The sequence below is a fragment of the Notamacropus eugenii genome, chromosome 1 (genome assembly GCF_028372415.1).
Source record: "Notamacropus eugenii isolate mMacEug1 chromosome 1, mMacEug1.pri_v2, whole genome shotgun sequence".
NCBI classification, from domain to species: domain Eukaryota; kingdom Metazoa; phylum Chordata; class Mammalia; order Diprotodontia; family Macropodidae; genus Notamacropus; species Notamacropus eugenii.
In genome coordinates, this window is record NC_092872.1 from 2,612,596 (window position 1) to 2,633,412 (window position 20,817).

The 20,817-nt window shown below is 41.4% G+C and overlaps 1 protein-coding gene across 5 annotated transcripts in view; it reads left to right on the top strand.

Moving 5' to 3' along the window:
• The window catches only part of POC1A (POC1 centriolar protein A), a 180,428-nt gene that overhangs the window by 90,672 nt on the left and 68,939 nt on the right, over positions 1-20,817 (top strand). For 4 of the 5 annotated variants that reach the window (XM_072650258.1, XM_072650261.1, XM_072650257.1 and 1 more), the window contains exon 10: positions 9,925-10,071. In XM_072650258.1, coding sequence (XP_072506359.1) covers positions 9,925-10,071 — 147 coding nt within the window. Of the gene's footprint in view, positions 1-9,924; positions 10,072-20,817 lie in introns of those variants that run through there. The other variant, XM_072650264.1, reaches the window with a different exon arrangement.

Below are 20,817 nucleotides of genomic sequence, written 5' to 3' on the forward strand. Positions count from 1 at the left end.
GAACAGAAATCTCCCTCGCTCCAATGTTCCGTGGCCTCTGGGTGCGGAATTCGCCGTGAGTTACTTCCCTGTAGCCATTCTATGGGTTGTGGGTTCAGAGCTATGTGTATGTGCGTCTTTCTACTCCGCCATCTTGGCTCCGCCCCCGAATGGAGCAGATCATGAAGGGCTTTAAATGCTGAGTAGAGGAATTTGTATTTGATCCTAGAGGCTGTAGGAAACCACTGAAGTTCCTGTGCCCTAGGAATATCCATTTATACCCATCTCCCCACTGTTTTCAGCCCTGATAGATAGTGGAATTATGTGAGGGTATTATTGCAGGGCAGACTGAAGAAGTGCATTTTCATTTTTCTACCTGCTTTGGTCTCTCTCCAGTGCTCTGGATTCAGGTAAGTGACAGCCTGGCAGGGAGGGAATTAGGTGAATTCAGAGAAGCAAAGAAGCTAGCAGTGCGGTAGCAGTTAAGGGATGCAGCACTCGCATTGACAGACTGGGATTCCAATTTTATTGGTGCTCAAATCTCATTTTACGTTTGAGTTCAGAATATCAATTTTATAAGGGTAGGATGGGGAGAAGATGGCTAGAGAGCGGCTTATCTGCAGAACATGGGCTGCAGTCTCAGTGTGAATCAACAGTGCAGTATAGTAGCTAAAAATGCTAAAATGACTTGAGGCTTCATTTAAAATAGTCCTGCACCTTCCACCCTTGTCAGACCATATCCAAAACATTGTGTTTAGTTCTAAGTGCCACAAGAAGACTTAGCTGTCTTCAAAAGTATTTGAAGGGGTGCCGTGTGACAGAGAGGGGTTAGACCCAGACCTGTTCTGGTTGGCCTCATAGGGCAGAAATAGGGATAGTTGGAAATTTCAGAGAACCAGATTTTGACTCAACTTAAAGAAAAACTTGTTAATAATTAGAGCTATTAAAAAGTGGAATGGGCTGCTTTGGGAGGTAAAGGGTATCCTCCCTCACTAGAAGTCTTTGAACAAAGGCTGAATGACTCTTAGGGATTTAGTAGAGAAGATTCTTTTTCTGGTATGGGCTAGATTAGATGGATTCTGACCTTCTTTCCAACTCTGACACACTACGAAATCCCAATCTCCTCCACTTTCTGGCTATATAACCTTGAGTAAATCACTTTGCCTTGCTGACTGTTCATTTGCATAATCTACTCTGTCTCTCCATTGCTACAGAATGGAAGCAAAAGCACTCTGTGACCTGTCAAAGCGTTGTGCATGTGTCAAAGATGGTTTTCATTGAACACCAACAAGTTAGTGTGTTAAGTAATAATGGGACCTTTCTCCTTCCTTCTTCTTGCTTTCTTGGCTTTCTTTCTCTCCCTCTCTCCCTCCCTTCCTCTCTCCCTCCCTTCCTCTCTCCCTCCCTTCTTCCCTCTCTCCTTCCCTCTCTCCTTCCCTCTCTCCCTCCCTTCCTCTCTCCCTCCCTTCTTCCTTCTCTCCCTCCCTTCTTCCCTCTCTCCTTCCCCTCTCTCCCTCCCTTCTTCTCTCCCTCCCTTCTTCCCTCTCTCCTTCCCTCCCTTCTTCCCTCTCTCCTTCCCTCCCTCCTTCCCTTCCTTTTTCCCTCCCTCCTTCCCTTCCTTCCTTCCTCCCTCCCTCCCTCCTTCCCTTCCTCCTTTCTTCCCTCCCTCCCTCCATCCCACCTTCCTCCCTTCCTCCTTCCCTTCCTTCCTCCCTTCCTTCCTTCCTTTCTTCCTCCCATCCTTCTCTGCTGCTTTGATAATTTATCCCTTTAACATATTCATTGTGATTTTTGCCTTCTTGCCTTGCCTGGCAAGCTCTGATTCTTCGACTTATTGCCTATATAACTATAAACAAGTCACTTTATGTCTCTTGTCCTTCCTGCTCTGAAACCCATGATGTGCACCTTTCTCTCTTCCTGCCTGTGCTGGTCTCTACTGGAAGTGCTCAGAAATGTCATTAACCTTTAGCTTTCCTGATGGGGAGTGGAAACAGAATATTTATCAACTGGCTGATAATGGCTGAGTCCAGCAGCAGTCTACTGGAATTCCAAATAAGACAAATCCACAGGCATTTTTCCCAAAACCAATCCCAGATCAGGAACTCAAAAAGCTTAGACCAAAGGGGCAGTGATTAGACTTTGCCCTACATCAGACCACTTTGGAAATACAGAAAGCTTGCAGGTCCACAGCCTGTGCTCTCTTTGAGATCCTGGAATAATCAAACACTCTGTTTACCCCCTCCCCCACCGAAAGAAACCAACCAAACAAAACCAATTGTATGATCAGTCCAGACTCCAGCAGAGTCCGAACTTTGGATTCAGACTGGAGAATAAATAAAGGAAAAAAGAATTTGTACCGTAAAAAGCTATTATGGTAGGAGGAATGCTCAAGAGAATGTTTTCAGAATATCTGCAAGAAGAGGCTCAAAGGAAAATGTAGTTTGGGTACAAGTTCAACCAGAATTCCTGGAAAGATGAAGCAAGTGTTTGAAAAAAACTCAAAAATAGTTTTATAAATGACATGAGTTCACCAGAAGAAAAAATTGGAAAAGAAATGAGAGTTATGATGGAACAAATTGGAAAGGGCATTAACAGCTTGACACAAGAAAAAATTCTTGCCCAAGTAACAAAACCCCTGAAAATTAGAATGGATCAAATAGAAGTTAGTGATGCCACAAGACATTGAGAACTATTAAAACAAAGTTAAGAGACTGAAAAAAAATATGTAAAAAAGTGAAAGGAATATTATGGCAAAAATAACAAGTAGAAAATGGTTTGAGGAGGATATATTTAAGAATCATTGGACTGCGTGAAAATTACGACCAAAAAAAGAGCCTAGATGACATTTCAAGAAACCATAAAAGAAAACTGTTCAGATCTCTCAGAACCAGAGAACAAAATGGAAATATAAAGAATATATATATAACCACAGCAAATACTGAGGGGCCAGGATCACACATGATTTAGTAGCCCCACTTTAAAAGAGTGTGGAAAACTTGAAATATGATATTTCAGAAGGCAAAAGGCACAGGTTTACAGGTTTATAATCAAGAATAACTTACCCTGCAAAACTAAACATAATCCTTCAAAGGGAAAAATGGATCTTTAATAAAATAAAATATTGGACTTCCAAGCATTCTTGATGAAAAGACCAGAGTTGCATAGAAACTTTGACATGCAAACATGGGAGTCAATAGAAACCAAAAAGGTAAACACAAACAGAAGGGATTAAACAAGGACAAAGTGTTTACATTCTAATATGAGGAGATGATACATGTGTTTCCTCTGAACTCTATCATTGTTAAGGGTCATAGAGGGCCTAGAAATGGTTCTATTATATCTGGGTGATCTTAAAAGAAGAATGGAAAGAGAGGGGAAGAAGACTACATTGGGGGAAGAAAAGGAGACAAAGGTTAGGGAAAATTATCTCATATAATTGAGGTGCTCAAGTAGAAGTCTATACAATTAGGAAGGAATTGGGAGGGGCAGGTGATACTTGAGTCTCGCATCTGAACTGGTCAAAGACCTTAAGGACACACAGAGTAGGGTACAGAAATACATTTCACTCAACAGAAAGGAAAGAGGAGAAGGGAGGGGGACATTTAGAGGGAGGATAAATTCAAGGAGGGGTTAAACTTAAGCAAAATCAATCCTAAGCATGGGCAAAATATAGCCAACTGTCATCAAGGTGGCAAAGAATTGGAAACTGAGGGGGTGCCCATCAGTTGGCTGAATGTGATGGAATATTATTGTGCTATAAAAATGGTGGCAACTGGAGGCTTCCTTTTGGTCTGAGGATTTTGACCGTGGTTATTCCACTGCAGATTAGGCAGGAATTTTAAGACCCTACACCATCTTCTCAGTCCTTTGGGAGTCATCCTGGACTCCTCCCTCTCAACGTTCATATCCAATCTGTTGTCATGGCCTGTTGATTTCACCTTTGCAGCATCTCTCAAATGCGCACCACTTTCTCTCTTCTGATACTGAGACCACTCAGGTGCAAGCCCTCATCACCTCATGCCTTGATTATTACAGTAACCTTCTGGTGGGTCAGCCTGCCTGTCTCTCCCTACTCCAGTCCATTTTCCATTCAGCCATTAAAGCTCAGGTCTAAAAGTATAGGTCTGATCAGGAGGTGAGGTGGGTGTGAGGAGAATATTCAGAGGTCAAGTCACTGGCTGGGAAAATGCCCAGAAAAGGGAAAAGAAATAAGACTATAGAAGGTTACTTTCTTGGTGAACAGGCATCTTCTCCCTTCCCTTCTGATGAGGAAGAACAATGCTTACCATCAGGCAAAGACATAGAAGTCAAGGCCTCTGTATCCGAAACATCCAGACTAAATATTCTGTGGGCTCAGGCCATGGAAGAGCTCAAAAAGAATTTTGAAAATCAACTTAGAGAGGTGGAGGAAAAGCTGGGAAGAGAAATGAGAGATATGCAGTCAAAGCATGAACAGCAGGTCAGCACCCTGCTAAAGGAGACCCAAAAAAATGCTGAAGAAAATAACACCTTGAAAAACAGGCAATTGGCAAAAGAGGTTCAAAAAGCCAATGAGGAGAAGAATGCTTTCAAAAGCAGAATTAGCCAAATGGAAAAGGAGATTCAAAAGCTCACTGAAGAAAATAGTTCTTTCAAAATTAGAATGGAACAGATGGAGGCTAATGACTTTATGAGAAACCAAGAAATCACAAAACAAAACCAAAAGAATGAAAAAATGGAAGATAATGTGAAATATCTCATTGGAAAAACAACTGACCTGGAAAATAGATCCAGGAGAGACAATTTAAAAATTATGGGCCTACCTGAAAGCCATGATCAAAAAAAGAGCCTAGACATCATCTTTCATGAAATTATCAAGGAAAACTGCCCTGAGATTCTAGAACCAGAGGGCAAAATAAATATTCAAGGAATCCACAGAACACCGCCTGAAAGAGATCCAAAAAGAGAAACTCCTAGGAACATTGTGGCCAAATTCCAGAGTTCCCAGGTCAAGGAGAAAATATTGCAAGCAGCTAGAAAGAAACAATTCAAGTATTATGGAAATACAATCAGGATAACACAAGATCTAGCAGCTTCTACATTAAGGGATCAAAGGGCATGGAATAGGATATTCCAGAAGTCAAAGGAACTAGGACTAAAACCAAGAATCACCTACCCAGCAAAACTGAGTATAGTACTTCAGGGGAAAAACTGGTCTTTCAATGAAATAGAGGACTTTCAAGCATTCTTGATGAAAAGACCAGAGCTGAAAAGAAAATTTGACTTTCAAACACAAGAATGAAGAGAAGCATGAAAAGGTGAACAGCAAAGAGAAGTCATAAGGGACTTACTAAAGTTGAACTGTTTACATTCCTACATGGAAAGACAATATTTGTAACTCTTGAAACTTTTCAGTATCTGGGTACTGGGTGGGATTACACACGCACACATGCACACACACACACACACACACACACACACAGAGACAGAGTGCACAGAGTGAATTGAAGAGGATGGGATCATATCTTAAAAAAATGAAATCAAGCAGTGAGAGAGAAATATATTGGGAGGAGAAAGGGAGAAATGGAATGGGGCAAATTATCTCTCATAAAAGAGGCAAGCAAAAGACTTATTAGTGGAGGGATAAAGAGGGGAGGTGAGAGAAAAACATGAAGTTTACTCTCATCACATCCCACTAAAGGAAGGAATAAAATGCACGCTCATTTTGGTACGAAAACCTATCTTACAATACAGGAAAGTGGGGGATAAAGGGATAAGCAGGGTGGGGGGGATGATGGAAGGGAGGGCATGGGGAGGAGGGAGCAATCTGAGGTCAACACTCATGGGGAGGGACAGGATCAAAAGAGAATAGAAGTAATGGGGGACAAGATAGGATGGAGGGAAATATAGTCAGTCTTATACAACACAACTATTATGGAAGTCATTTGCAAAACTACACAGATTTGGCCTATATTGAATTGCTTGCCCTCCAAAGGGAAGGGGTGGGGAGGGAGGGAGGTAAAGAAGTTGGAACTCAAAGTGTTAGGATCAACTGTCGAGTAATGTTCTTGCCACTAGGAAATAAGAAATACAGGTAAAGGGGTATAGAAAGTTATCTGGCCCTACAGGACAAAAGAGAAGATGGGGACAAGGGCAGAGAGGGATGATAGAAGAGAGGGCAGATTGGTCACAGGGGCAATTAGAATGCTTGGCGTTTGGGGGGGAGGGGACAAAAGGGGAGAAAATTTGGAACCCAAAATTTTGTTAAAATGAATGTCAAATAAATAAATGAAATAAATAAATAAATACAAGTATGGGTCTGACCGTGTCCCCGTTCTCCCCACTCCAAAACAAAACGAAACTTGAGTGTCTTCCTATTGCCTCCAGAAACAAATACAAATTGGCATTCAAAGCTCTTCGTGAACTAGCCCCCTCCTACTTTTCCAGTCTCCCTGACATGTATTCTTTGATCTAGTAACGTTGGCCTGTTCCATGCACAAGACGATCCATCTCTTAGTTCTGAGCATTCTCTCTGGCTGTCCCCATGCCAGAAATGCTCTTCTTCCTCCACTCTGATTACTGACCTTCCTTGTTTCCTTTCAATTCCAACTAAAATCTCACCTTCTATAAGAAGCCTTCCTAATCCTTCTTAATTCCAGTGCTTTCTCTCTGATAATTATTTCCTATTTCTCCTGTCCATAGTTTACTTTGTATGTATTTGTTTGCCTGCGGTCTGCTCATTTAGACTGGGGTTCCTTGAGGGCAGGGACTGTCTTTGGCCTCTTTTTGTATCCCCAGCACTAAGCCCCGTACCCAGCACATGGTAAGTGCTTAATAAATGTTTGTTGATTGATTGATTGCTCTGCTCTTGGGGTCAGAACCATCCAGCTACTGATAGCTTCTGAACTTGCTCAGTACACAGCTTAGGATGTCCTGATTGCTCCTCACCCTAGAATGTTGCCCCTAGGTGTAGGTCTTTTCTTCAGTTCACCTTGGATCTGTGACTCAGAATTGGGTAGTATGGGACAGAGCTGCCAGGTGGAGCCTGTTCCTATTCCCTAAACAACCTTTGGCATCTTTGTGCTGGATCTGGGACCTCTTCTTGCCCTGGTGCACAGTCTCCCCCTGTGCTAGAATGATTTAGGCAGCAGGTTTGTGGCCAGACCCGATCAGCAGAACTATCTGTCTACTTGTGCCGACCTGGAATGGAAAAATGATCTGCTGTAGTTTTTTTATTTTCTTGTATCTCCTGAGCAAGATTTGGTCCGGTGTATTTTCTAGATCTGTTTGGAAGTGTTGTGGGGTGGGAAGGCCAGTCTGGAGGGTAGGGGAGTTTGATCTGCATCTTCCTGCTGCTTTATCATCTTGGCTTCACCTCTGAGAGCAAATTTAACTCAGCAGGCACAGAACCAGCCGCCTTCAGTACCTGACAAACACCATATTTTGTGGCCTATCTGAAGTAAGACGGGTTTGAATAACGTACGTAGTAGTTGTATTCCAAAAGTTTGTTTGGTTTTTGAGTGTCTGGAATGCAATGCATTTTTCCATACAAATTAATATTCTGAATACTAATAGTATTTCAGTAACATTGTCAAATAAATTATACTTCTGAAGGGCTAACCCAGAAACCTCTTGTATAGGCAGGATAAGTTTAGGATGCTGGAATGACTACATCTCCCTCTTAGCCTTGGCCACTGTTGACTCCCTGGGGAGAGGGAAGTCTTCCTCTTTTCTCCTGCCTCAGATGCTGACTGCTTAGCCAGAAGGGAACATAGAAATGTGGTGACTTGTATAGTGGATAGTGCAGTGGCCTTGAGTCAGGAAAACCTGTACTTGAATTCTGCTTCTGCTATTTCTTAGCTTTATGTTGATGGGCAACTCTGAACCTCAGCATCCTCATTGTAAAGTGGGGATGAAACCTAATGCACAGGATTGTTGTGAAACTCAGATGAAAGAAAGTAAAGTGTTTTGCAAACTCTATGTAAATGTCAGTTAACATCATCATCATCATCTGGCTCAGGAGACACCCCCACTACAACACAGGTGATATCTAGCTGTTAATGTGTACGGGACTCTACAAAACCGGGAGTGCCTTTGCCTCTGGGCTTCCTAGAGGCCATATTTGATTGGTGGTGGTTGTTCTTCCTCTTCGAAGAGGACCAAAATGACATCACCATGATAAAGTGAAATTTCAGCGTGTCCCACTATGGCTAATCAGACCAATATGAGCTCGGAATGCTCTACCACAGGTTAGGCACAGAGAGTCCGTGGGAATATTTGGGGTGGATATCCCAAATTTGTGCATCCTGTGTTTACTTTGTACTGTCTCAATTCTAATTTGCTGAAAGAGCACAGCACCCTTTCTGATGTGGGCATACCATGCTGAGTGGTCCTGTGCCAGTGTCTCCCATGTTACATAGTCAAATCCAAAGTTCTTGAGAGAACCTTAAGAGTGTCCTTGTATCGCTTCTTATGGCCACCATGTGATCACCTGCCCCATGCAAGTTCTCCATAAAATAGTCTTTTTGGCAAGCATACATTTTGCATTCAAACATCGTGGCCAGCCCATTGGAGTTGTGCTCTCTGAAGCATAGTTTGAATACTTGGCCGTTCAACTTCAGCAAGGACTTCAGTGTCTGGTCCCTTATCCTGCCAGGTGATCCTCAGAGTCTTCCTAAGACAATTCAAATGGAAGTGATTCAGTTTCCTGGCATGGCGCTGGTAGACTGTCCATGTTTCACAAGCATATAACAATGAGGTCAGCACAACGGCTCTGTAGACCTCCAGTTTGGTAGTCAGTCTAATACCTCTTCTCTCCCAAACCTTTCTTCGGAGCCTCCCAAACACTGAGCTAGCTCTGGCATTGTATGCATCAACCTCATTGTCAGCGTGTACATCCCTGGAAAGTACACTACCAAGGTAAGTGAACTTATCCACAGCATTCAAACTTCTCCATTTGTTGTAACCGATGGTTCCTTGTCTGGATGGTGTGGTGGTGACTGATGGAGCACCTGTGTTTTCTTGGTGTTAATTATTAGGCCACCTGGTGCTGATTCCATTCCAGCTGAGATTTAGAAGGTAGGGGGACCATTGCTCATACAAAAGCTGACTGAAATTTTCCAGGTTATATGGCAAGAGGAAGTTATCCCCCAGGAGTTCAAGGATGCCTCCATTGTCCATCTCTATATAGAGGCCGTATTATGACCATTATGAATGAGGACCATTATAAAATAACTGTAATGTTATAAAATAACATTATAAAATAACATGTTAGTATATTTTAGGAACCAAAATGCCGTGAAAAAATAAAAATTCTCTCATGTTGCGATGAGAAGGTCCCAAAAGTTACAGTTGAAATAAGACTCCCCTGATGATCCTTTTCCATTATACTCTGGCCTGATATGGCCATACAGAAACAACATTGTTTTCAGTGAAGGAGGGGAAACCACAAGTCCAGGAAAGCTTAAGCTGCTCCTAGGATACTTTGTTTATTCTGGGCCCCACAACTATTAAAGGATTGGAGAGGATTCGGAGGAGAGCCTCTGAAGTGGTAACAGGGTGAGAGGATCAGAGCTGTGAGAAGAGTGAGGCTGATGACCTGATGTTGATGCCAGAAGGACTTGAGGGAGAGCTTCTTGATATCAGAGGCTGGGAAGCATGCTAATGAGCTTCAGTCTTTTCTTTGAGGAATAGGTTGCCTGTTGATAGCTTATGTACGACCTCTTGGGCTCCCTCCCAGCTGTAGGCTTCTGTGATTTTTTCACTTTGGAAGATCTTACTTGTTTTAGGAATGAAGATTTGTGGGGTGTGGAGAATTTGATATAATGAGGGAACGTTGGATTCCCATTTTCGGACATTTTTATATTTGTGTTTTTTGCCTAGTTTCTCTTGAATTATTTGTAATATAGATTCACTTCATCCAGTTCATGGTGGTATTGAATAAGGAATGACCTTTTCTTTTTCTAGCAGTCAGAAATGGATTTCTCAGAGACTTCCCTCAGAATGAAGGCTCAGGATTCTATCAGGAGCCCACAGGCCGATGTAGTCACCCTTCCCTCAACCATTACCAATACCCTGGAGCATATCGTGGGCCAGTTGGATGTCCTCACACAGGTAGGAAACAATTTTTTATTATGGGAGAAAACTCTACATTTAGTCTATTAGATGAATGATTTCAAACTCATCTACTTTAGTGAAATGTTTAACAATAAACAAATACCTTCCCTCACTTACTTCCCATTTCCTAAACTTTGTATTTTGTAGTGAAAAATCTGAAGCCTTTGAGTTGAAGTGCAACATAGAGTACTCCATCAGGAGTCATAAGCCCTGAGTCCTTGTGATGAGCTATGGCTAATCCTCAGTGGCTGGTGGGTAGAGCCAGTGCAGTGTTTTATGACTCAGACTAAGGATTTCCTCAAAAGAGATCAGTCAGAGGGAACTGGGATACAAAGGTTGCCAAGACGGAAGTCTAGGAATCATTTACCAGACAGTGAAGTCAGTAAACATGAGGGTCAAGAGACCCTCAGTGGCATTGTTGGGTCACTCAGTAGCCTGAAGGTCACTGCCAGCTGTTAAAAATACCCTACTTTCCAGGGCCACACATGAAGTATAGCATGGCCTGTACAGTTCTAGCCTAGATTCTGCTTTTTTAATTGTATGACCTTGGGCAAATCCCTTTCCGTGTCTAGGTTTCAATTTTTTCCTGTGCAAAATGAGAGAGCTGAGTTAGATCCTCTCTGAGGTCTACCTTGGTGATCCTGTCATTTTCCCCAGATCTTACAAGCTGTGGTTCCCAACTCAGTGCTTACTGTTTTAAGCAAATGTACCCTGATCATGAAGGATATATGAGTGAATTCCATAAAATGTTTAAAGAGAAACCAATACCCATGTCATGCAAATTATTCTCAAAAGCTGAAAAAGAAAACTAGTGCTGATTTTGAGAAATGGTAGGTACCCCTTAGTGGCCATCTAGTCCAACCTATATACAAAGGAATATGTGATATAACCTACCTGGCAGGGTGTCATCTAATCTCTGCTTAAACACCTCCAAGGAAGGGCATTTCACCACCTCTGCAGACAAGCCACTCCACTCTTGGACAGGCCAAAGTGACCAGGATGGGGAACCTGCAACTTTGATGCCACATGTGGCCTTCTAGGTCTTTGGGTGAAGCCTTTTGACTGAGTCCATGTTTTATAGAACAAGTCCTTTTATTAAGGGGATTTGTCCTGTGAAGTTTGGGTTCAGTCAGAGGGCTGCACTTGAGGACCTAGAGGGCCATATGTGTCCTCAGGGCTGTAGGTTCCCCACCCCTGGGCCAAACAGAACTAGACTAATCTCTTCTCCACTTGATAGTCCTTTAATTACCTAGCAAACAGCGATCCTCTCCTCCTTGCATCTTCTTTTCTTCAAACTAGATATTCCCAGTTCCTCATATGTGGTGAACTCAAGGCCCTTCGCCATCCACTCTCTCTAGCTTATCATTTTACCATTTATTATGAGATAAATATAGTCCTAATACCTAAAGCCAGAAGTCTAAAGAAAAGTTCATTATAGAGTGCTATCACTTAAGTGTATAAGTGCAAAACTTTTAAATAAAATCCTAACAAAAAGGACTTTAGCAGCAGTCAAGTTGGACTTATCTCAAGTGTGCAAGGATGGTTCAATATTAGGAAATTAATTAGCATAATTAGTCATGTTAAAATAAAAACTAATATCACACAATTGTATCAATAGATTTTTTTTAGCACACATTTATGCTGTAAGTTTAAAAATCATAGGCATAGAAGGATCATTTTTAGAATGATAAAATATATATCAAAAGCCAGTATCACTTGCAATGGAGAAACTCTAGAACTTTCTCAAATGAAGGAGTAAAGCAAGCTGCCCCCTTCTCTACTGTTACTTGACATAGTTATAGAAAATCTAACAATGAGACAAGAGAAGTGAAAGACAGAAACATTGACAAAGAAAGTCATTCTTTTCTGTGATGATTTACAAAAGTAAGTAGACATTTTCCATGTGATGTCTTGACATTTGGCTCTTGATACACATCTCCTGTGATTCCCACAACAAACCTGTAAGGCAGATGGTGTTTACCCTGTTTTGCAGATGGGGAAACTGAGATTCAGGGAGGTTAAATGACTTTCTCAAGATTATGTAGCTAGTAACTGAAGCATGCCTCTTCAGACTTCAAGGTCAGAATTCTTTCCACCGTTGGCTTTCTCCCATGCTAAAAAGTTCTAATTTTAAGTTTTCCGGTTTACCCAGTCTGGCGGTAGCTGTCACTTAATTGTTTTTAAGTTCTTCAGGGTGGTGAGTGTGCACAGTATAATATGTGCTTGTATAGTATATAGTTCCTCCTAAATACAAAATATTCATCTAAATGACTGCTAGAGCCAGACCAAGGGTATGTAGATAGATTGATTAATTAATCATTCAAAAACTTTAATAAATTAAATGCTCTGGTATGTGCAAGATATTGTGTTATGTACTAGGGATACACAAAATAAAAATGATAACCAGTCCTTGAGAAACTTTGTTCACTGGGGAAGCATCATTTCCATTTAAGTTCCACAATCGTTCGTTAGACACCTGCTGAGTTCAAGGTGCTGGGCTAGGTGCCAGGGATGCCAAGACAAAAATGAAACAGACCCTGCCCATTTGCAGATGGAGCCAGTGAGGTCATGTGGAAAGAGAAGAGAAGAAGGGTCAAAAGCAGGGGTGGGGAAATTGAGGCCACATGTGACCCTTTAGGTCCTCAAGTACTGTCCTTTGACTAAATCCAAACTTCACAGAACAAATCCCCGTAGAAGGCCACAGGGGAGACTGAGAAGGAGCAGCCGAACAGGCTGTGGGAGAAGGGCTACCTGGCAGCATACGTTAGTAGTCAGAAGGGGAATAGTTAACGCTGCAGAGAAGTTCAGAGGGATGCAGACTCTGGGAAGGCTCCCTGATTTGACTGTGAAGAGATCCATGGAAACCTTGAAGAGAGTTTCAATTGAAAAATGAAGCCAGAAGCTGGATTGCAAGGGGTCCAGGAGCAAAATATAAAGATGAGAAGGCAGCCAGTGTGGGCAGTTTTTTCTAGGAGTTTGGCCATCAAAGGGAGGAAAGAAAAGGGGATGGTTATTTAAGGGAGTGATAGGAATTGGAAAATGACAGAGTGGCTGATTCAAGAAGCAAACTTAAAAAAGGATGAGAGAAGATCAGAGACTCAGAAAGATTTGGCCCTTGCAAAGGGAAGGGCCTCAGGTTCCAGATGAGCCTGCGAAGAGAAGCTGTTTGGTGGCAGGACAGGAGACGGAAGGGCCGTGTAGGTGTCCAGGGCAGAGAAGAGAAAGGGTGAAGCAGCCTCCAGGGGGAGCAGCAGAGTCAGGGCATAATGTGGTCGGCTCTGAGCGATGGATGCAGTCATTGTGGAGAGTAGGAGCAAAGGGTTGGGTGCTGTCAGAATGCTCACACTGCTGTCCCATTGATGGGATGGAATGGGCCAGCTTCTTATCTCACTTTGAGTCCTAGCTCGGAATTATTGAGGCACTTTGGGTCTCAGTGTGAGTGAGATCCTGCTGTAGTTGGCTGCTCCTTCGTAGGAAGTGCCACACAATTTGAAATGGCAAATAATTCATGTCTTCTTCTGAATTGACTCCAGGACTGAAGGGCCTCTGCTTCACGGGCATTTTTCCTAGAGGAAAGAGGGCATGTAAACAGTGTGAAGAAACTTAAGGCCACAGCAGCCTGCAGCCCTCTGCCCACTATGGAAACTTGTTCAGGTTGTTCTTGACCCAGTAAAGTGAAAGATCAGTGGGGGTGGAATAAATCAGAGTGTTCTAGGAGAAAATTGGAAATCAGTCTGAAAAGATGGTAAAAATAGTTGGACTGTAGAAGATGTTTTTCTAACAGTATCAAGCCAAGGTTAAGACCAAAAATAGCATTTTTCGTTATTTTGGGAGGCACACTGGAAAGTCCTGTTGTGTGTTAGTGTTTGTAACTGATATTAATTTTTTGAGTAATACTTATTATAATATCAATAAGCATTTATTAAGTGTCTGCTATGTACCAGGCATTATGCTAAGCATTGAGTATACAAAGATAGAAGTGAAAACAGTCCTTGCCTTCAAGGTTTAACAGGGAGGAAAAACATATACATAAAGAGGTTGTTTGCCCCGTTTTCTTGAAGAGGAATGACATCAGGGAGATGATACCATGACATGCAAGTAAATTGGATTTAAGTGAGGGAAGACTGTGCAGTCACCAGCCTCACTTTCTCCTAAAAGCCATCTGGGTCCAGTAGCGTGATACAGATCAGGACGACTGAAGATGACCCTGGATGCAGTGAGAGACTTTGGCCTTTTTAAGTTAAGGTGTTTAACAAGTCTCAGTTTGACTGAGGCAATGCCCATTGAGTGATTAAGGCTAGGTAAGAAATGAGGCAGAGAATGGCCTCTTTTACTAGTCAAAAAAAAAAAAAAAAGATCTGGGAGAAGACCCACAGGGTTTCTGGCCAAAACAGAAACAATTGCTATTTACGTTCACTCTGAGCCAATCTAGGCCCAAGCAGTGACCACGTGGCGCTTGGCCATGCCTTAAACCCAATTCACTGTGGCTCTTGTTGATTGACCAACAGTAAGTCCCAGCCAAACCCCACATGGTCATTGTTTGGGCTCTGATTGGCTCAGAGTGAATGTAAATAGAAATTATTTCTATTTTAGCCAGAAGTCCTGAGGGTCTTGCCCTTCCAGATTGATTGATGCGTTATTTATCTGAGGCCATTCTCTGCCTCATTTCCTACCTAGCCTTAATCACTGATTGGGTGCTGAGACCTGTTAAAGACCTTAGCTTAAAAAAGCCAAGGTTTTCCACATAAATGGGTATGTATCACATAAATGTAAAATAAATTGACACAGGACTCTGGCCCTGTAGTGGGTCAGGAAAGACGTTGACGTTGACATTGTAGAATGTCACAAGCAGAGTTTTCAAGGAAGCAAAGGATTCTAAGAGATTTTTCTTAGAATATTGAAGCACATGCCATGATTTTTTAGAAAGGGTGGGAAATAGCCTGAGAATGATATTAAGCAGCTCTCATGTACTTGGTGTGCTTGTCCGATCATATACATTTTTTTATTAGGCTTATGCTTTGTTTCATTAATTTTAAAAAATACATCCCAAGTCTCGTGTTCAGTGTAAATGACACTTCATACTCAGAGACTTATCTTTTGGAAAACAATTTAAAGATTTCTTTAAATGGAAATCATTTCTTTAAGTTAAAGTTCATAGTAACTAAAGCTGTGAAAGAAATTGGTCATTGGAAGCACCTGAACAATTCTCTTGTTAGATCCTGAGAAAAACATCCATGGTTGAAGTCTTAATCTTGCAAAACATTTGCAAGTACATGCCTAATGAGAATGAGTTAACTCTTAATCTGAGTTATTTCCCGTGCCATATTGGGTTTTTTTTGTTTAATATCCCTTGATTTTTATTAACAATAATAATAACATAACAGTTGTGTGTATGTATATATATGTATATATATGCATGTTTGTGTGTAATGCTTTATAGTTTTACCACTAACTTTCAGTACATGATGTCCTTTAGTCTTTACAGTTGCCCTCGGGGCAGCTAGGTGGTGCAGTGGATAGAGCACCAGTGCAGGAGTCAGGAGGACCTGAGTTCAAATCTCCCCTCAGACACTTGACTCTCACTAGCTCTGTGGCCTTGGGAAAGTCACTTAACCCAATTGCCTCATCCTGGGTCATCTCCAGTCATCCTGATGAATATCTGGTCACTGGATTCAGATGGCTCTGGAGAAGTGAAGCTGGTGACATGCACAGCCATCCCTCATTCAAAACAAAGTCAAGTGCAAGTCATGTCATCATTTCTCTAATGGCATGCTCTTCTTCGGCAACAAAGGACAAACACACACAATTGTCCTAGGAGTTAAGTGGTACAACTTTGTTATCCCTATTTTAGAGATGAGAAAACTGAGGTTGAGAGAAGTTAAGTCACTTACCCAGGGTCACACAGCTCATAAGTATTGTGGGCAAGAATTGCAGCCCATTCTTCCTTAATTCAAGTCCTACCCACCATCCGTCATACTAGGCCCATTCTTCCCCACTGTCACTTCACTTACTGGTTGAATGCGGTTTCTCAGGGTCTCTCCTAGCTGCAGTGGAGCTTTGATAAAAGAAATTTATGCTATAGATACAGACCTGGAACTGGGAGCAGATTTTGGACTGAAGATGAAGAATTCTCCCCTCCCTCTTCAACTGTGATGAAACTTAGCCATAGATTCTGCAGATGTCTACCTCTGGGTTCCCAAGACTGAGCTTCCCTCCCCTGCAGATGTTTCAGACTTCTTACTTAGTCTAGTCACCCACATTTCTGTGATAATTGCCGGGTCTCTCAGTGATGAATGAGAACAGTTAACTGTTGATGTTAAATACTATGAATTAACTTGAGCCCTTTACATGCTCTAGCTTGTTTTAGAGGTATTCTCCCCAAGTGTTCCATCATTAAACGGCCCTACCTCTCTCAAAACAAAGTCAAGTGCAAGTCATGTCATCATTTCTCTGATGGCATGGTCTTCTTTGGCAACGAAGGACAAACACACATGCATCATTAAAACTCTTTTGTTAGTCAAGGGGGAGAACTTCCTTAACTCCCCCTAAACCCTGAGTCACACCTTAAAGTGATTGGAAGGAATGTCCCTCTCATACTCTTCCTCTACATATTTCCCACCTTTGTATGTTCAGTTTCTCTACTGGGAACTATACTTAAAAGCATTATCCTTCCTGGAAGGCCTTCATCTGTTTTCCCAGGAAAAATCACCTTTTCTACTTTAATAGACATTAACTTGGGAATCAATTTTAGATGAGTCACTCTGGTCCAGCAGTGGGTATTACGTAAGAATAAATGGCACCTTATTGTAGCCGCCTTCACATCACAAGTATCTAATCCCTCAAAATGTAAGCACTTCATATTAAAAGACCTTATGTGACCCAGTTAACATATGAGACTGATTTTAGACCTGTTCCCAAATCAACATTGGTGTGAGGAGGCATTTTGTATTTTTAAGGTTCTTGGTGTGGATTGTATCATTCTCAAATTCTTCCTCATGACTTGGAACCAGCAGAATGTTTCCTATGCACATTTTACAGAAACTAAGTCTTACAGATTGAAAAAGTTGCCTAAAGTTCTAGGTATGGCCATTTCAAGTCCAAAACAGATCTGAATTCCTTATTCCTAGCTGCCATCTATAAGTGGCCATCTGTATAAGTCATCTCTTTATATGTAAATAGATGCTTGATTTCCCCCCAGATTTGGGGACAGGGGTGAGCAGTGGTGGTTGATTAATCAGCACTTGTCTATTTTCTGTTTTAGAAATTCTTAACCCTAAGCCAGGCAGCATTTCTTATTTAACCTTCCTATCTTCCCCAACACCTAGAAAGATGCTCTGCATGGAGGAAGCACTTAATAAATCTTGGGTGAAATTTAATTGCTGGTCCCTTGAATAGGGACAGCTGGATCCTTGAGTGTTTTCCAGAGGGATAACTTAATCATTAGTGTCTCCCTCTCCAGTGCCTTTCTGGGCCCTCGTCAGCTTCTCCTATCTAGCTTTGCTTCCAGAAATTGCTATAGTGTCATTGTATCGCTAATTGTAGTAGTAATGGAAGGGACCCGAGAGTTCATCCATCCCCTATGCTCCTTCTTTTATATGGAATCAAGAGAGTTGTCATAGGTCACCTAGCTAATCAGTAGCACAGCCACCGCTAGATTCTAGACCACCTGAGTCCTAAAGTCAGTCTTCTTACTGTACAGATGACTCTGAAATTTTATTTTTCCACCTCCAAATTCTACCCAGATGCCCAGGCCCTTGCTTCTTATTGCTAACTAAATATTTGCTATGAATGTTGTACTAGCACTTCCAACTCTGCACTCCTCCCAGTGTCTCTGTCCCTCTTAATACCATCTCTCCCTCCTAGGTCTCCCAGCCCCCTCTCTGACTTCTCTCACTCCCTCACTCGGCGCAGGCGCTAAATCCCGTTGCTTCCAACGCCTGTCTCCTTCTCTGTTCCCAGCTTTCACCATCGTAGTTCACTCTGTCATTTCTTTTTACTTAGACCATTTAAGTCCCTCTTAATCTCAACGGCATTTCTCTGTTAATTGTATCCTGTTTATCTTATATCTTGTTTGATATGTGCATACGTATTTGTTTGCTTGTTGTCTGCCCCATTAGATTATGAGCTCCTCAGGGTCAGGAACTTTCTTTTGACTTCCTTTGAATCCCCAGTACTTAATAAATACTGTAGGCATACAGTAGTAGGCGCTTAATAAATGCCAACTGACTAAGAGCTTTCATTACTTTTCTTCTTGATCAGGCTTCCTGCCCTTCTTGTTGTTGTTCAGTCACTCAGTTGTACTCTTTGCGACCCCACGGACCATAGCACACCAGGGCCTTATATCCTCTACAAACTCTTGAAGTCTGTCCAGATTCATGCTCATTGTTTCCATAATACTATCTATCTCTCTCATCCCCTTTTTCTTTTACCTTCAAGCTTTCCCAACATCAGGGTCTTTTCTAGTTATGTGGCCAGAGTATTTAAGGCTTTAGCTTAAGTATTTGACCTTCCAGTGAATAGCCTGAAATAATTTCTTTAAGTGTTGACTGATTTGACCTCCTTGCTGTCCAAGAGACTCTCCAAAGACTTTCCAGCACTGCAATTTAAAAGCATCGATTCCACTGCACTCAGCTTTCCTTAAAATCCAACTTTCACAGCCATACATTGCTACTAGAAAGCCATATCTTTAACTATATAAACTTTGTTGGCAAGGTGATATCTCTGCTTTTTAGTAGGTTGTCCAGATTTGCCATAACTTTCCTTCCAAGGAGCAAACATCTTTTAATTTCGTGGCTACAGTTGCCCTCTGCAGTGATCTTTTGAGTCCAAGAACATAAAATCTGACACTGCTTCCATTTCTTCTCCCTCTTCATGCCAGGAAGGTTGATATTTCTCCCAGCAGCCTTAATTCTAACTTTTGATTTACCCATCCTGGCATTTCTTATGATGTACTCTGCATACAAGTTAAATAAGGTGACAGTATGCAACCTTGTTGTATTCTTTTCCCAGTCTTAAACCTATCAGTTGTTCTGTGTTGGGTTCTAACTGTTGCTTCTTGGCCCAGATACAGTCCTCAGGAGAGAAGTAAGATAATCTGTACTGACCTCTTCGAGGGCTTGCTATATTTTGTTGTGATGCACACAGTGAAAAGCTTTAGTGTCGTCAATGAAGCAGAAGTCGATGCTTTTCTGGAACTCCTTTGCATTCTCCAGGATCCAGCAAATGTTGGCAATTTGGTTTCTAGTTCCTCTGCCTCTTCAAAAACCAGACTGCTCTTCTGGTCATTCTCAGTTCACTTATTGCTGACGCCTGGCTTGAAGAATCTTAAGTATAACCTTGCTGGTGTGTGAAATGAGTGCAGTTGTTCAGTAATTTAGATGTTACTTGACATTGCTCTTCTTGAGGATTGGGGTGTAAACTGATCTTTTCCAATTCAATGGCCACTGTTATTTTCCAAATTTGCTGGCATATTGAGTGAAGCACTTTAACAGCATCATCTTTTAGGATTTTAAATAGCCCAACTGGAATTCTTTTTCTTTAAAAAAAAAATAATAATGTTAGCTTTTATTTATTTTCCCCCAGTTGCATGTAAAAACAATTTTTAATGTTCGCTTTTAAAACTTTGAGTTCCAAATTCTCTCCTTTCCTCCCTCTTCACCCCCACTCATTGAGAAGGTAGGCAGTTTGATATATACGTATGTAGTCATGCAAAACATATCCATAATGGTCATGTTATGAAAGAAAACAGACAACAAATAAACTTAAAAAAAAGTACGTTTCAGTCTGTATTCAAACATCATCAGTTCTTTCTCTGGAGATGGATAGCAGTTTTCATCATAAGCCCTTCAGCGTTGTTTTAAATATTTTTTTATATAGGTCCTTTTCCTTTTTGTTTTTTATCTCTTTGGGGATACAGATCTAGTAGTGGTACTGCTAGATCAAAAGGTATGCATGGTTTTATAGTCCTTTGGGCGTAGTTCTAAATTGCTCTGCAGAATGGTTGAATCAGTTCATAATTCTACCAACAGTGCATAAAGTTTCATTTTTCCCACATCCCCTCCAATATTTTCTATTTACCTTTTCTGTCCTATTAGCCAGTCTAATAGATATGAGGTAGTACCTCAGAATTGTTTTAATTTTCATTTCTCCAGTCAATAGTGACTTAGAGTATTTTATTCATACAACTATAGATAGCTTTGATTACTTCATATGAAAGCTGATCATATTTTTTTGTTCATTTATCAATTGAGTAATGGCTCCCATTTTTGTAAATTTGACTCAGTTCTCCATTATGTTTGAGAAATCAGACCTTTATCAGAGAAACTTGCTTCAAAATTTTTCTTTCAGTTACTATTACTAGCTGTATTTTCCTCTGTTTTATCCCCCCAGTCCTATTCATTCTATTCTCTCTCTCCTTTCACCCTGTCCTTCCTCAAAAGTTTTTTGTTCCCAAATCTGTCCTCCCTTCTATCACTTCCCCCCTTCTCCTATCCCTTTCCTCTCCTACTTTACAATTCAGAGCTACTACCTCATACTTACTAGCTTTTTTTCTAGGGGCAAAGAATTAGAAGTTGAGGGCATGCCCATCAACTGGGAAATGGCTGAACAAGTTGTGGTATGTAATTGTGATGGAATACTATTGTATTGTAAGAAAGGATGAGTAGGATGCTCTCAGAGAAATCTGGAAATACTTACATGAAATGGTGCAAAGTGAAAAATGTATTGTGTCCAAAGTAAGAGCAA